Genomic DNA, 17273 nt, shown 5'->3' on the forward strand with positions numbered 1-17273 from the left:
TGCAGGCGCCTGTGCTGAGCCCGCTGAGCCCCTTCCCGGGGCCTCCCTCCCTCCCCAAGGGCTCTGTGTCCCTGTCTCAGGCCGGCCCCTCAGGGCCAGCTCCTCAGGGACAGGCTCCGGCCCCTCCTCCTGTCCTCCCTGCCCACCCGCCTGCCCGGGGCTGCCTCTCAGCCACAGCCTCGCCGATGCCCCTGACTCCTCTCCTGGCACCTTCTTTGAAGTCACGGGCAGAGCCTCGCAGGCCTTCGTCTGAGCCACCTGTGCACGCGTGGTGACATCACCCGAGCCCAGCAGCGTCCCGATACCGTCCCACACGCCGTGTCTCTCGGAGTCGTCCTCGCTGCAGCCACAGCCTGGCCCTGGCCTCCCGGCTAGTGGGCCTTAAAGCGCAGGAGCTCCCGAGGCCGTGGCCGTGGCTGGGCCAGGGAGGCGGGGCTAGAGGAGAAGCCTTGCTTTCATATAACGAGGAGGAGCCCCAACGCCAGGAGGGAGCCTGGGAGCACGAGCAACAGCAAGCAACATCTTTGTTTTCTTTTTACTATTTTTATGGATTTGAGAGAGAGAGAGAGAGAGAGAGAGAGAGAGAGAGAATGAAGGGGAATCATTGATCAGCTGCCTCCTGCACACCCCCCACTGGGGATGGAGCCTGCAACCCAGGCCTGTGCCCTGACCGGGAATCGAACCGTGACCTCCTGGCTCACAGGTCGCCGCTCACCCACTGAGCCGCGCCGGCCGGGCGGAGTGATGGCTCCTTAACCGCCTCAGCTGCCCAAGGCCAGCAGTAGGTCCCGCACGGCCGTGGGGGTCAGGCTGTCCTCTCAGCCTCACAGACGAGGGGTGCTGTGGCCGCGGCCGTCATGGAGCCGGGAGGGATGCGTGTAGGGTCTGGTGATGCCGGCCCTTCTCGCATCTCTGTCAGCCTCACGGCTTCCTCGCGGCAGGTCCTTCCACAGCCTCCGCCCTGGTCCTCATTCAGGACGCCCGCTGTGGGGGCAGGGCCGGGCCCGCCCGCCGAGCAAGAGCATCACCGACGTCCGACCTTCCTGCCCTTGGTCCCTTTCCGTTTGGCTTCCGGGTCCATCACTCGGGGGGCGGGGGGGAGGGGGGGGTCTCTTACCGGCACCGTGAGCAGCGGGTTCTGCACGCTCAGCGGACGTGAGGAGAAAACAAGACGAGATGAAAGGAGGCTCAGGAGAGATGACGCGATGGAGGGATGCAGTGACAGAGGTGTCCGACCCAGGCCGCTGCCCGCGCCTCACGGCGGACTGAACGTAACCACCGAAGAGCCGGGGGAGGATTAGTGCTGGCAGGAGTTTGGGGGCAGAGGGAAGAGCAGGTGGAGGATAGGGGGTTTTTAGGGCAGTGAGATTATTCTGCATGACATGTTTTCGTGGTCACATGACACGCATTTGCCCAAACCCACAGAACAGGACAACACAAGAGCGAGCTCCCATGTACACCGTGGGCTTTGATTCCTAACAGTGTGTCCAAGTGGGCTCATTCATTATGACTCCTGTGCCGTACGTGTTTCATACGCTCAACAACAGGGGAAAGGTGCCTATGTGTGGGTGTGCAGGAACTCCCTACTTCCTGCTAATTTTCTCTGTGATCTTTAAACTGCTCTAAAAATGAAACCTATTTATGTAAAAGAGGAGACCGCATAGCATGTGAGAGACACGGTGGAGAAGGGGAGGAGTGGTGAGTGGAGGGACAGAGGAGGGTGTAACGGCCTTTAGGAAGCACCTTGGAGCGACTCATCCCAGAGGAGAGGAGCCGATGAGAGAGGATGAGCTTTGATCAGCCTTTAAAGCCCTCGGGAGGCAGGCCTTGGTGGCTGTCATTCTCTCTGAGTTTCAGACCAATGTTATCCCACACTCGCCAACGCCCACAGGACAACACAAAGACTAAAGAGTACACAACCGCCTGGCTGGTGTGGCTCAGTGGTTGAGCACTGACCTATGAACCAGGAGGTCAGGGTCCAATTCCGGTCAGGGCACAGGCCTGGGATGCAGGCTCCATCCCCAGTGGGGGGCGTGCAGGAGGCAGCCATTCAGTGATTCTCTCTCATCATTGATGCTTCTATCTCTCTCTCCTTCTCCTTTCCTCACTGAAATCAATAAAAATATATTTAAAAGAAATAATAAACAACGGATTTACTTAATAATTATATACCAATATTGGCTATCAATTGTAACAAGCAATAACGGTTTCCATGTGGCACAGTAGAATGAAAGGTGGGAAGTGAGCCCGTTCCAACGGTCACTGTTCTCAGAGGAAAGGAAGCAGATCTTTGGATCCTTCCTCGCGCTCCGCATGGTGCTCACGGGAGCTGGTTCTCCCGGCCTCTCCAGCGTCTGCTCCCCTCTATCTGGACGAGATGTAACTCACTTTACAAAAGGCGGGGAAGACACTATAAAAGGAGCTGGTAACGTGCAGAGCCCTGCATTCGACCTGTTTCTTTGAAATAATTTGTAAGCGAACTACAGCAACTAGAGAAAGTACAGCAACGAAGGCAACCAGGTTGAAGAAGCATTTAATGAGGAACGCGATCCGATGGGGTTGGTATGCGGGGCGTGAAGAATGTCGCTGGCGTCTGGCACGCCCGGATTTGAAAACATGGATTCCTTCTCGGGCCCTGAAGCAACGGCTTCCCCACGGCTCCCCGGAGGCGCGAGGGACACTAAGGTCACATGTATGTGAAGTGCGGGCCGTGATGCGCTGATAAAGTGATAAAACGGCCTTGAAGGCCACTCCCCCTAAACCACAAAGACATTTCGGGCATTTTAATGAGTGGGCGGGCCTCTCCCTGAGTCAGGGAACGAAGAATTAATGACGTAGTTATGTAGATGCAATAATAATAAAAATAACACAAAATGGGCTACACGTGATTGAGCACCTGCTGGCCCAGGTATATAAGCTCCCTCCCCACTCGCTGACACACTCAGGATCTCCTCTTGAACAGAAACACACTCCCCCTGACACCATGAGCTACTATGGCAGCTACTACGGAGGCCGCGGCTACGGCTGGGGCGGCTTCGGGGGCCTGGGCTGTGGCTATGGCTACAGAAGCTATGGCTGTGGCTGCTGGCGCCCGTCCTGCTGGGGGGGATACGGATACTCTGGCTTCTACTGAAATCCTGCCCAGCAGCTCAGCCTCTGAACTTACAAGGGACTTCCTTCCACATTTGATCTAAGTAACCGGACAGCAAACCTCATGCTGGGTTATTGGCAGAAAAGCCTTTAGCTCCTCAGGATTATGGGTAGATTTTCAACTGTGCCTGCATCTCCCTCATAGACCAGGATCCTCTACGTTTGCTGTCAGAACTGATTGGATCATCTGTTCACCTTCCAATAAAGCATTGAATTTGAAAATAAAGTTTGGTTGTTGGTTTGTTCATGAAACGCAATTATGAGGAGGTGGTTCTGGGCACGTCTACTATCTTCTTGGCTAACAGTCATTTTTCTTTCACACACTCACAAGCATGCACAGAGGTAGAAAAATAGATATAAAATTAATAATTCTACTCTGAAATTAAAAACATTGTTTTGAAATGTTAGTGGTTTTATATTTATCAATATCTTGCTTCTATTTGGATAGTATTCAGATTTAAGTCAACAAGAAAAAGCAACGACAATGTAACATATCAATATATTTTCTTATCCAATATGTGTTTTATTTAACTACTATTTCTCAACTCGCTCCTTCCATTTGTTCGAGTGGTAACGGACCGGAGTGCATCATGGGCTGATGGTGGAAGTCAGCCATCTGCACACGACTCTGATTCTACACAGTCTCACCCGGTGTGTCGGGCTCCGAGCACATGATCTAGTCAACTTTGTCATCGAGCAGCTGACCCAGCAGCCAGCCATGGATTGGGGGAAATTCCTTTCATATGAGGCCATTGAACTCAAACATTTCAACTGAACGTTTCTGTTCACTTTCCTCTGCTCTCACGGTACCTCACATACATCCTTCCTCACCACCATCACCACACCGAGGAATTAGCTTCCATCCAATCAGGGAAAGAAACAAGGCATAATTGTGAGCTTGTTTATGGCTTAGCTGAGACTGATGACAAACGCAGCTAAGTCCAAAAAAGTCTCTTAGAAATCTGGATTCCAGTGAAATCTGAATCCCCCTGATAAAATGGGCAGGAACAGACATTTATTGATACAATCTATATATATAAAAGGCTAATATGCTAAGTGTCCCCTTGGGAGTGCGACCGGGAGACCAGGAGTTCGATTGCTCGCTATGATGTGTGCTGACCACTAGGGGGCGGCACTGAATGAAGGAAGGCCCTGATTGCTGGCCAGGCCTAGGGACCCGACCCGTGCACAAATTTCATGCACCAGGCCTCTAGTTTTTTATAAATGTAAAGAAATACCAATGGTGTTTTTTAAAAATCAAATGATATATTCAGGTAATAATATAAAATTAAGATATTTTGTCTAAGTTGGTGAAACTTGGTCAAATACGTTGATTGATTGCGATGTCCGATCACAGACGCGGCGCGGGAGGCGCGGAGCAGCGGTGCCTGCGGCTCACTCCGCAGAAAGGCCCAGGGTCTGGCCTCTGTGGCCTGCGTTGGCCGTGGTGACAGGGTGAGAAGCGGAGCCTGACTTTGACTCTCAGGGTGTTTTCTCGCTTCGTGCAGCCAAACAGAGAGCCTGTCTCCGAAGTCCGCTCAGCTCCCGGACGTAACTGATCCCGGGAGACACGGCAGGACTTCCTCTCCCAGGTGGAACCGCCGCGTCCCTGACCTTTCCTGGGGGATGCATGTCATCACATCGTACTTCATGGTTTTATTCGTTTTTGTCTCAGTAAAGAAGGGAAACGATGAATTTATAGCAGAAGTGCCCTCATTCCACAAAAAGCTGTCATTGGGCCAAAAGAAAAATATATGTTCATTAGTTCACGCACCAACAGAGGATCTGAATGCCATCAGCAACTTACTATTTTCTTGTAGAAAGCGCTCAAAAACAGAATGACAAAGAAAGAATTGTCGAAATCTTTCAGCTCATTGAATTAAGAGTAAAAAGAAATATTCATTTCTTAGTTTCCAAAAATAAGGAGTATCTAAAAGATATTACAGCCCTAACCGGTTTGGCTCAGTGGACTGAGCGTCAGCCTGCGGACTGAAGGGGCCCAGGTCCGATTCCGGCCAAGGGCATGTACCTTGGCTGGGGGCACATTCCCAGTAGGGAGTGTGCAGGAGGCAGCTGGTCGATGTTTCTCTCTCATCGATGTTTCTGGCTCTCTGTCCCTCTCCCTTCCTCTCTGTAAAAAACCAATAAGATATATATATATAAAAAGAGAGAATGCTGTGGCTGGTTTGATCTTCTATCCAGACCCTAAAAACTTAAAAAAATAATAAAATAAATAAAAGATATTACAATTGTTTTAATTTTTGATGAAAAAATAATAAAAATATTAAGTTCGTATTTTTGACAACTTTTTGTTCTTAATCTCATATATCTGTTTATTTTCTATGCAGGTATATGTGTATATGTATGTTTCTATATGTGGATTTATATCAGAGTGATATGTATGTATTTGTGTGTGTATATATCTCACTGTGATACATAGATTACTATTTTTTGTCTTTGAAAATACATACATAATCATGGTATATTTCACTATTGGGCTTCAAAAATTATTTTTAATCTGTTGGTTTCTGTTTCACGTGGACACAGCTATTTGCATCAGAAACAATAATATAAATCATCACAGTCAAGCAATCTAGCAAATTGACTGAACTGCTTATGAGATTCTTAAATTTGTTAGACTTATTTGTGATCGATTAGCTCCAAAGTGACTCATTGGGAATGAAAGCTTTTGCCTTGTTTTTCTTTTGCCGAATGAGAAGTGAAGATGGGCTACATTTTCATGAGGGAGAATTGAGATTTAACAAAGGATTAAATATTCTTTACGCCTTGAGAGCCTTTTAGCCCCAAATCTACCTTAGAGACTTCCTACACGTTGGGGAAGAATTCACTTTTTCTTTCATTCAACAAATACGTTTTGGGCAGAGGAACGTGAACACATTCAGATGGGAAATGTATCATCAAAAACACATTATGTATAAACCTCGAAACAAAACAAACCGCCCTCAACAAGCAAACAGAACCTCAGCTCCACGTGAACGTCACGGAACTGAACAAAAGGGTGAAGGGCCAGGGCAGCTGCCAGCACGGTCCAGCCGGGCTCACTCGGGGTCTCCTTACTCTCCCCGCAGAGCGAGCGGAGGGGATTCGCAGGGCTGAGCGCCGGCCTCCTGCCCTCTCCCGCCTGCGTCTCCGCGCATTTATTTGTGAGGCTGTTAAGGCAGGAGGAAGCCCTGAGACTGTCACAGACATAGCGCCTTAGGCGTGTGGAGATATTTTAAAATGTAAACCTTGGTAAGTAAGTAACAGCTTATTAAAAATGTTTGCTGGGTGCCTGAGAGGAAATAGGGGGTAGAATACACAGAATTGGAAAAGAACAGAAGGGCAAAGCTATCCGGCTACAATTTCACAACCTGATGGTATCGAAAACCATGAGTAGTGGGATGAGATACGGACTGGAAGGTGGGTGAGAGCCAGTCCTGGGGGGGAGACAGTGGGGGGATGATGCGGAGGGGAGGCGCAGGGAGGTGGGGGCGCACAGGGAGGTGGGGGCACAGGGAGGTGGGGGCGCACAGGGAGGTGGGGGCACAGGGAGGTGGGGGCGCACAGGGAGGTGGGGGCACACAGGGAGGTGGGGCGCACAGGGAGGTGGGGCGCACAGGGAGGTGAGGGCGCACAGGGAGGTGGGGCGCACAGGGAGGTGAGGGCGCACAGGGAGGTGGGGCGCACAGGGAGGTGGGGGCGCACAGGGAGGTGAGGGCGCACAGGGAGGTGGGGCGCACAGGGAGGTGAGGGCGCACAGGGAGGTGGGGCGCACAGGGAGGTGGGGGCGCACAGGGAGGTGGGGGCACAGGGAGGTGAGGGCGCACAGGGAGGTGAGGGCGCACAGGGAGGTGGGGCGCACAGGGAGGTGGAGGTACAGGGAGGTGAGGGCGCACAGGGAGGTGAGGGCGCACAGGGAGGTGGGGCGCACAGGGAGGTGGGGCGCACAGGGAGGTGGAGGTACAGGGAGGTGAGGGCGCACAGGGAGGTGAGGGCGCACAGGGAGGTGGGGCGCACAGGGAGGTGGGGGCGCACAGGGAGGTGAGGGCGCACAGGGAGGTGGGGCGCACAGGGAGGTGGGGCCGCACAGGGAGGTGGGGGCGCACAGGGAGGTGAGGGCGCACAGGGAGGTGGGGCGCACAGGGAGGTGAGGGCGCACAGGGAGGTGAGGGCGCACAGGGAGGTGGAGGTACAGGGAGGTGGGGCGCACAGGGAGATGGGGCGCACAGGGAGGTGGGGGCGCACAGGGAGGTGGGGCGCACAGGGAGGTGGGGGCGCACAGGGAGGTGAGGGCGCACAGGGAGGTGGGGCGCACAGGGAGGTGGGGGCGCACAGGGAGGTGGGGCCGCACAGGGAGGTGGGGGCGCACAGGGAGGTGAGGGCGCACAGGGAGGTGGGGCGCACAGGGAGGTGAGGGCGCACAGGGAGGTGAGGGCGCACAGGGAGGTGGAGGTACAGGGAGGTGGGGCGCACAGGGAGATGGGGCGCACAGGGAGGTGGGGGCGCACAGGGAGGTGGGGGCGCACAGGGAGGTGAGGGCGCACAGGGAGGTGGAGGTACAGGGAGGTGGGGGCGCACAGGGAGATGGGGCGCACAGGGAGGTGGGGGCGCACAGGGAGGTGGGGGCACACAGGGAGGTGGGGCGCACAGGGAGGTGGGGGCGCACAGGGAGGTGAGGGCGCACAGGGAGGTGGAGGTACGGGGAGGTGGGGGCGCACAGGGAGATGGGGCGCACAGGGAGGTGGGGGCGCACAGGGAGGTGGGGCGCACAGGGAGGTGGGGCGCACAGGGAGGTGGGGGCACAGGGAGGTGGGGGCGCACTGGGAGGTGGGGGCGCACAGGGAGGTGGGGGCACACGGAGGTGGGGGCGCACTGGGAGGTGGGGGCGCACAGGGAGGTGGGGTGCACAGGGAGGTGGGGCGCACAGAATCCTAGAAGAAGACAAGGCGGCAAGATCCCCGACGCCTCTTGCAGCCGCGCTTGCCGATGCGCCTCCTGGGGCCGGAAACGTAGGAAAAAACAGAACCAACAGGGACGACATCAAACTGAAAAGCTCCGCGGCAAAGGGAGCCGCCGGCCAACGGAGACGGGACCCACTGAGGGGAGACGTCCGCCAAAGACGCGTCTGATCAGGGTCTGAGTCCCAAAACCTATAAAGAGCTCATACACTCAGCGCCAGGAAGACGGGTTACAACCCAGCTAAGGGGATGGCGGGGGGCCTGCCTGGACGCTTCTCCAGAGAGGACGTGCGGACGCCGGGGGACGGATGGAAGAGGCTCAGGGTCACCAGCCATCGGACATGCCACTCACCACAGGGAGGGACCGCCTCCCCTGCCGGGGCTGCCCTCACCTGTGCTTTTAGATTAGGCTCTTATTCTGGAAGAGGTGGGATCAGCACAAAGAAAACATGTTTCAGATGTGTTCAGGCTGGCGTACATGCTGGAGCTTGTTCTCTGGTTAGAGCCTCCGCTTCTGAGATAACTTTTACTACGTTGTAAACCAAAAGGGCATTTCACAAGAGGATACATCACACTGAATAGTTTACGTGCGTGTGTGTGTGTGTTTTCTACTTGAGAAGTAAATTTGACACAGAACTGGACACAGTAAAGAATGTGAAACTTGATTGGTGGATGTGACCCCAGAAGGAGTCAGACACAATCATCCAAAGAACGGCATGCAAACGAGAAATGACAGCACCCTCACACCACCCGGTTGTGATGATGCGATCGCTTCCCAATGAAAAATCCTATTTAGGGAATTTTTATTCTGTGACGTGGAAGGCAGATATGCTTCTCCTTAGAAACAGAGACTGTCATGGGTCCCAGGGGCCCTAACCAGGCAGCTGTGCCGGCTCCCATTTTTGATAAATATGAGCATCTCTGGCGTCAGCAACCAGATTAACGAGCTGCCTCAGGGCCATGAATCTTTGGGAATGACACCCAGGAATGGTCACGTGACTCAGCACCTGCTGGCTCAGGTATATAAGCTCCCTCCCCACTCGCTGACACTCACTCTCAGGACCTCGTCTTGAACAGAAACACACTCCCCCTGACACCATGAGCTACTATGGCAGCTACTACGGAGGCCGCGGCTACGGCTGGGGCGGCTTCGGGGGCCTGGGCTGTGGCTATGGCTCCGGCTGGGGCTGGGGAGGCCTTGGGGGCCTGGGCTGTGGCTATGGCTACAGAAGCTATGGCTGTGGCTGCTGGCGGCCGTCCTGCTGGGGGGGATACGGATACTCTGGCTTCTACTGAAATCCTGCCCAGCAGCTCAGCCTCTGAACTTACAAGGGACTTCCTTCCACGTTTGATCTAAGTAATTGGACAGCAAACCTCATGCTGGGTTATTGGCACAAAAGCCTTTAGCTCCTCAGGATTATGGGTAGATTTTCAACTGTGCCTGCATCTCCCTCATAGACCAGGATCCTCCACGTTTGCTGTCAGAACTGATTGGATGTCTGTTCACCTTCCAATAAAGCATTGACCTTGGACACAGAGAACGGTTTTGTTTTGTTCATGAAGCGCATTATGAGGAGGTGGTTCTGGCACATCCACTCCACTGTCCAAGGGGAGGCGATCGGGACCATCCAGTTTCCGGGCTTCGTCTCCTGCGAGGCCGACTCATCGAGAAAGGCCCCCCCTCCCCCCCCATGCTCCGTCCTCCTGCCTCAGCGCCCAGCCTGCTCTGTGGGCGCCTGGTCCTGACCGTGATGTGGAGGGAACTCGGGGGGCTGAGTGGGTGATGGGAGGGGGCTCTGCAGGGACCCACGTCCGTGTGGGAGGGACGCTCATCGCCTCCCGCACAGCCGGGCTCTCAGCTCTGGGTCTAAGATAAACTCTCTCTGACACAGTGAATGGGTGTGAGCCTCACTCCTCCCTCACGGTCTTCGCTGTGAAGCGTGGATCCATCAGCAGCCGCAGTGCGTTCTCCCATGTCTAAGACATGTACCCACACGTCTATTCCATGGGCCTGTCGTCCTCCTCCCCCTCACTTTCTTCTCTCCTTTCCCTTCTTCCTCCCCCCTCTCTCCCCTTCATCTACCTCCCCCTCCCTCCTCCTCCTCCTCCTCCTCCTCCCCCTTCTTCCCCTCCTCTTCCTCCTCCTCCTCCTCCTCCTCCTCCTTCTTCCCCTCCTCTTCCTCCTCCTACTCCTCCCCCTTCTTCCCCTCCTCCTCCTCCTCACTGATATCTCTCCTTTCTTCCCACCCAGACACAGGGATCCTAGGTCTGAAGAGTATGGGCTCTGTGATGAAATCAATCTTCAGAACGTGTTATTCCTTGGAAATCATATTGTTAATTTCAAAGTAAGAAGAAGAAACTTTAAATTATTTTCGAACACTCAAGAAAATAAATATGAAAGAATTATATAAAAATATTAACAATTATGAATTCTAGGGAATAGGTGTGCGATGTTCACTGTAATATTTAGTCTTTCTTTGTTTGGATGTGTTTAAAATATCTCATGAAATGAAAATCCTATATAATAAAGATGTAATATGCAAATGGTTGTTACGTAATGATCAACCATGTAACGAGTGGATCATGGATCAGCAGGAGGGTGGGGCAGTGAGCTACAAGCGGGTGGCTGAGCTACAGGGGGGGCCAGGGCAGCAAGCTATTCGGGAGGTGGAGGGTAGGGGGGCCAGGGGAGCTACAGGAGGGCGCTGCAGCAGGTGGAGAGATACAGAAAGGTGGCAGTGAGCTACTGGGGCACAGATTCATGCACAGAGCTACTAGTATCTAAAATAAAAGCAAAAACTATGTATCCTGTCCTCAAACATATATTATCACTAGTGGCCCAGTGCATGGATTCATGCACATTGAAAGGAAATTAATTAGAAGGTGGCCGGTGTGGCGGGACTGGGTGAGATGTGCCAGATACGCCCTGGAGCCAACCTCCCTTGGTCCCTCCCCGGTGTCTGTGGAGTGAGTGGGGTTCCTCTGTCAGGTGGGGTCCCTCGATCTGCTCTGTGGGGATCAGGCTGAAACCGGCTCTCCGACATCCCCCGAGGGGTCCTGGAGTGCGGGGGCACTCTGCAAATTTGCTGTCGTACAGGGAGTGGAACGCAAACACAAGTGAGCAGTAACCAGATTCGGGGCTGACAGCGCCCCAGCAACAACATAACCCACGGCCGAAGGTGGAATCACATAGCCCCGCAAGGAATCAGGCTCCCTTCTCTTTGGTTTCGGGGTGCGTCACCCGAGAACCACCGCTGCCGTGCGCTCACTCCTGCGGTGAGCGTCTGCCCCCTGGTGGTATGTGAGCATCATAGCAACCAGTCGTATGGTCATACACTTAGCACATTAGCCTTTTATATATATAGATATTGCATTTATGACACCTGCCCCGAGAAGAAAACATCGAAATAGTTTTGTATCTCATATAGAAATTAAATCCATGATAAAAAATCTCACCAAAAATACCCGTTTAAGGACAGATGGTTTCACTGGTGAATTCTAAACACATTCTGCTCCAGAGAATAATAGGATCACTTCTATATTACTTTGCAATATCTCAGAAAAAAAATATAATGTCATCAGCAGGAAGATTTACACGCCAGTGTGCCTCATGAACATGCACATGCAAGATTCCTAAGAACATCTGAACACATTCCATCTAGCCATGTCCGATACAGATCTTACATCATGACCGAGGGAGCTTTATTTGAGGAGTGCAAGAAAAGCTCACCATCAGGAAACCTTAAACGTGAGTCAACATATTAACTGAGTAGATGCAGCAAATAGAACATGTCCCACGTGATCTCCAGTTCTCAGCCTGCTGACTCCCGGTCCTCGTCCTCCCCGAGGCCGGCTCTGACGTGTGTGTCCGAGTGCTTTCTCATGCCTTTGGCACGTCCTGCACGTATGGGTAGGGCAGCTGTTGCAGGTCAGGTAAGTCTTTTCATTGGGTCCTGGGGGCTGAGGCAGGAGCCTGCGCGAGAGTTTCTGCTCATCTTGTCAGGAGAGCTGGGGGGGTGGGGGGGTGGATTCCGTGGCTTCTACTGAAACGCGCTCCCGGGGCCCATCATTGGGGGCTGGGTGACGAGGAGCCAAGTCATCCAAAGAGTGAACCAAACAAGACCAGCGGACAAGCCCAGATCAGAGGGTTAGCCTCTCGGGTTTAAGGGTCCCCAGCATCTACATGGCCTGGCAAGGCCTCCCCGTGCCCGCCCTGTCCTCTCACCACTGTGAGTTCCCTCTTCTGCGCCATGGATTATCCTTGTGTGAAACGGCTCACGTGGCTCTCACTGCGTCTCATTCAGGGACATTGTGACTGTCCCTTTCACGGTATTTCCCTCTGGAGCTCTTCCCAGGAAACTGTCCTGCCATCCTGGCTGTATGTCCCGCACGGACAGCAACAAGGACACAGAGTCACAGCCACTGGCCCACTTTCCACACCCGTCACCCCTTCCGCTCACTCACACTGTTCATATATGTACACACACATATATACAAATATGTTCTAATTGACTTCAGAGTGGAAGGGAGAGAGACCTAGAAACATCCATGATGAGAGAGAATCATTGACCAGCTGCCTCCTGCACCCCCCACACTGGGGATCAAGCCTGCAACCCCGGCATGTGCCCTGACAGGGAATTGAACTGTGACCTCCTAGTTCATAGGTCAACGCTCAACCACTGAGCCATGCCGGCCGGGGAGCAGTGTTAGTTTTGATTTAGAATCTTAATCTGTTAATTCCTAGTTTAGCTGGATCTGAAAACAGCAGATGAGTAAACCATATTCCAATTCACTGTCGCTGACATGGTGGGATGGATTGTGAAGACTTGGGCTTGTTGGCGAAACATGAGAACACATGTGCTCAGAGACGAGGAAGACCTGCCCTTGCGCCAATGTGGTCGCAGTAGCTTAGCTTTGCGATCACTTGGTCAGAGAGGTAAGAGCCCCCCTCCCCCCAACGGGACAGCGACAGGGGTGGCAGAGGGGCTTCCAGCTGTGAGCACGCGAGACGCAGCTTCCTCCCGCACCATCACTGACTCTCAGGGCGTCACTCATCCTCATCACCAACCTCCTGGGCCCACCCAGATTCAGACAGAACCCGACAGCACTCTTCTATTTTTAATAGTTAATAGCATTTCTCCACAATGTGAGGAAAGGCCCCAAGAAGAAGAATCGTGATAACCACCTGGGTCTGTGTTTGACGCGCCTCCTGTGAGGTGGGGTGACCGTAGCATGAGGAGGTGAAGGGACTGCGCTTTGCAGCGCTGCTGGGTACAGGGACCTGCTCATCATGTCTGCATCCCTGAGAAAGCTGTCTGCTGTCCTGGGGAGAGCACGTCCCAGCGGGCCCCCCCGGCCTCAGGTGCCCGCCCGGTGGGGGATTGGCGGAGGGGTGTCCTGGCACCGCCTGGCGAGGGAATTGCCTTACTTGCAATCGCCCGTCTGCAGCCAGACTCAGGAGACTAAACACTCAGAGGGTCACCTCTCCTGCTTTTAGATCGTGGCCCCTTCAAAGGGAACGAGTGCTGAAGAAAGGAGACCACCCCAAGTAAATGATAAAGGGGGGAGGCAGGAAAATATGTCTGAACCGGAACCAACGCTTACAGAAGGCGGAGGCGCGGAAGTCGGATGTCACATGACAACGTTCTCTTCACAGACGGACACCATTTCAAAGCAAAACATACCAAACCGAGCACCCGGGCAACTATTTTCATGACGTGAATCTGACCAAACACCAGCACCCAAACGCGCAGAGAGCTGCTGCCAGTCAACAACAACAACAATAATAATACCGATTAACAAGCCGGGTGAGCGGACAGCACAGTGGGCGGAACAGGCACTTCAGAAAGGAACGTCATAGGCTGAGCGTCAACCTATGAACCAGGAGGTCACAGTTCGATCCCGGTCTGGGCACAGGCCCAGGTTGCGGGCTCCATCCCCAGCGGGGGGCGTGCAGGAGGCAGCCGATCCATGATTCTCTCTGATCATCGGTGTCTCTCTCTCTCCCTCTCCCTTCCTCTCTGACATCAATAAGTATCATTTAAAAAGGGAAGGACATCTAAGGGGACTGTGAACATTGGGAAAGGTGCCCAATGCCACTGCCCAACCCCATCATCAGCCGTCAGGAGTCCCCGCAAGGGGACCGGGTCTGAGCGTGGCCGTGGGGGAGCACGAGGAGCCGCCACAGCCTCGGGGCTGCAGTGAGCAGGGGGCTGGACACTGCGTGGCGGGACCTGCTGAGGCTATAGCTGCCACTCACGCCCTAGGAGTCATGTACGACCACGAGAACGGATGTCCAGGTAAACAGAAAGGTCAGCATCGATAGGTACACATCAGCTTTATTCCGACATGTTAGCCAGGAAACAGAAAGAAAAAAAGGGAAGAAGAAATAAAGAAAGAAGAGAAACTGCCCCAAATCCAGTCTGAGTGGAGCAGCCTCCTTCTAGGCGATGGAAACGACACGGGCGCTCCGTGCCGCACGGGGGGCGCCTCCCGAGGCCACGGCGTGCAGCGGGGAGAGCGCGCTGGCCGCACAGGATCCGCGTGTGAGTCAGAACAGGGACCCTCCGAGGGAGCCACACTGGTTGGCGGCGTCAGGAGAAAAATGTGGGCGATCGGAGGGGGATGGCTCAAGGGGTCTGTGGACTCTTGCGCTTGAGATGTAGGCGTTTTCCAATATGCGCTGAACAACAAATACATGAAACCGTGGGGCATGGGCTCTGTTTTCCTAAAGCAGTAAGGCTCCTGGAGCGAGTTCCTCCTCGACACTCTCAGAGCATCCCGTCGTCATGGCCACGAGACCATCCTCATCCACTCGGCAGTGATGGACTGAGCGGCAGGGGCGAGCGCTCACCCGGGAGCAGCCAGCAAGTCCACCCGGGGGCCCGCCTCCCACCGTCTCTCAGAAACGCAACAGAAGGTGAACAGTGTGTGTGAGGTCATCGAAGGTGAACAGGAACTGAGCCGCTGGTGCAAGATGGGAGCCTGTCTTCAGAGTTCACCAGGGGAGGGGCAGCCGGGGTGGGGTTAGCCTGGTGGAAGCCGAAGGGCTTTTTGTCTCAGAAAGTACTTTTCCCCACCTTGCCTTTTTACATTATACGCACCTGGTGTTTATTATTATTATTAATTATTATTATTATTATTATTATTTAATCCCCCCCGAGGATATTTTCCCATTGATTGTAGGGAGAGTGGAAGAGAAGGAAAGACAGAGAGAAGCATCGATGTGAGAGAGACACATCGATGGGTTGCCTCCTGCACGTGCCCCAACCAGGGCCTGGGCTGGGGAGGAGCCTGCAACTGAGGTACGTGCCCTTGACCAGCATCGAACCCGGGACCATTTGGTCCGCAGGCCGACACTCTATCCAAATCGGCTAGGGCGACACATACGTGTTTTTATTATACTGAAAATATCTTCAGTGTTAACAGCCTCTTACTAAATTTTCCAGGTTCTTTGGAGATGGCATAGAATTCACTATCAAAGATATTCATGAATATTTAATTAGAGACTAATGAACACACAACTGGTAAAGAGAATACAAAACTGAAAAATATTGTGGTAAAAGGGAAGGCATATCTGAGAGTATTTAGGTGAGGATTGCACAGGAATGCATGGGGGCCAAGAGAAATGGTCTATATTTCACGGTTTAACCTGGTCCCAGACCCTGTGGGACTGGGAGGATCTGAGTGACAGGTGGGAGTGAGGCTGGAGAATAGCTTAAATGAGGGGGCAGGTGCATGGGTTCGAGGGGTAGGAACTGGGGTCTGGAACGACAGGCAGGCGGCTGGGAATGTGGTTCTGGTAGCGCTGGGAGTCAGGATGGGACGGGGGCTTTGAACAGATGGTTGGCTACTGTGATTCACCTCCTGGGTATGAACAATATTTCCCCGTGTTACTGATCCAAATGCTTTTTATTTTCCAAACTGGTATGCAAAGCAGAAAGGAGAATATGCTTCCTGAGAGCCAAGGTCATGAAACGACAGGGGGAGGGCGGCTCCCTCTCGACCCTTCTGTCTGAAGGTCCATGCGGTGCCCATGGCACAGGAACGGGATCCAGGCGTTCAGAGGTGTCCTAAGCCCGACCAGCGACCTCACTAGGAAGCACAGGATGCCTTTGAAAGCTCAGGGTTATTCTAGACCTGATTGGATAGATTTCTTCTAATCGTCAGCGAAGCATAATAATCCAGGGCGAGCCTGCTATGAAGCAACACTGAATTCTAAACATGCCGCCGTCCAACGAGTTACGCAACGTGCTCGCTCTGAAGGACTGTGCTCAGTCTGGTATGTCCCGGCTTTGAAGATGCAGCAATTTCTTCTCATAAAAGAGACGCGAGGTGTGTAAGGGGCACCTTGACTTGGCAACAAGGCAGGCGAGACACTTTGATGAGCAGGCGGCCCCTTCAGAGGTTGGCGTTGTGTCAACGAGGGGTGACACGATGACACAAAACAGGTGGCATGTGACTCAGCACCTGCTGGCCCAGGTATATAAGCTCCCTCCCCACTCGCTGACACTCACTCTCAGGACCTCGTCTTGAACAGAAACACACTCCCCCTGACACCATGAGCTACTATGGCAGCTACTACGGAGGCCGCGGCTACGGCTGGGGCAGCTTCGGGGGCCTGGGCTGTGGCTATGGCTCCGGCTGGGGCTGGGGAGGCCTTGGCGGCCTGGGCTGTGGCTATGGCTACAGAAGCTATGGCTGTGGCTGCTGGCGGCCGTCCTGCTGGGGGGGATACGGATACTCTGGCTTCTACTGAAATCCTGCCCAGCAGCTCAGCCTCTGAACTTACAAGGGACTTCCTTCCACGTTTGATCTAAGGAACTGGACAGCAAACCTCATGCTGGGTTATTGGCACAAAAGCCTTTAGCTCCTCAGGATTATGGGTAGATTTTCAACTGTGCCTGCGTCTCCATCATATTCCCAGGATCCTCTGCGTTTGCTGTCAGAACTGATTGGATGTCTGTTCACTTTCCAATAAAGCATTGACCTTGAAAATAAAGTATGGTTGTTGGTTTGTTCGTGAAACGCAATTATGAGGAAGTGGTTCTGGTCACGTCTACTCCACTGTCCAAGGGAGAAGCGATCTTCTTGGCTAACAACTTTCCTTTCATTCACACACCGCACACGCATGCAGAGGGGCAGGAAATAGATGTAAAGATTAAT

At 53.5% G+C, this 17273-nt stretch overlaps 1 protein-coding gene across 1 annotated transcript; it reads left to right on the top strand.

Moving 5' to 3' along the window:
• Positions 1-2983: 2983 nt before the first annotated feature.
• LOC139002729 (keratin-associated protein 19-8-like) lies at positions 2984-9404 on the top strand. The gene is made up of 2 exons (XM_070403801.1): positions 2984-3089; positions 9169-9404. The coding sequence occupies exons 1-2, from the start codon at positions 2984-2986 to the stop codon at positions 9402-9404; spliced, it is 342 nt and encodes a 113-aa protein (XP_070259902.1).
• Positions 9405-17273: the final 7869 nt, after the last annotated feature.

Source organism: Myotis yumanensis, unplaced genomic scaffold (assembly GCF_028538775.1).
Source record: "Myotis yumanensis isolate MYYU_CA2020_CCGP unplaced genomic scaffold, mMyoYum1.0.hap1 SCAF_2, whole genome shotgun sequence".
NCBI classification, from domain to species: domain Eukaryota; kingdom Metazoa; phylum Chordata; class Mammalia; order Chiroptera; family Vespertilionidae; genus Myotis; species Myotis yumanensis.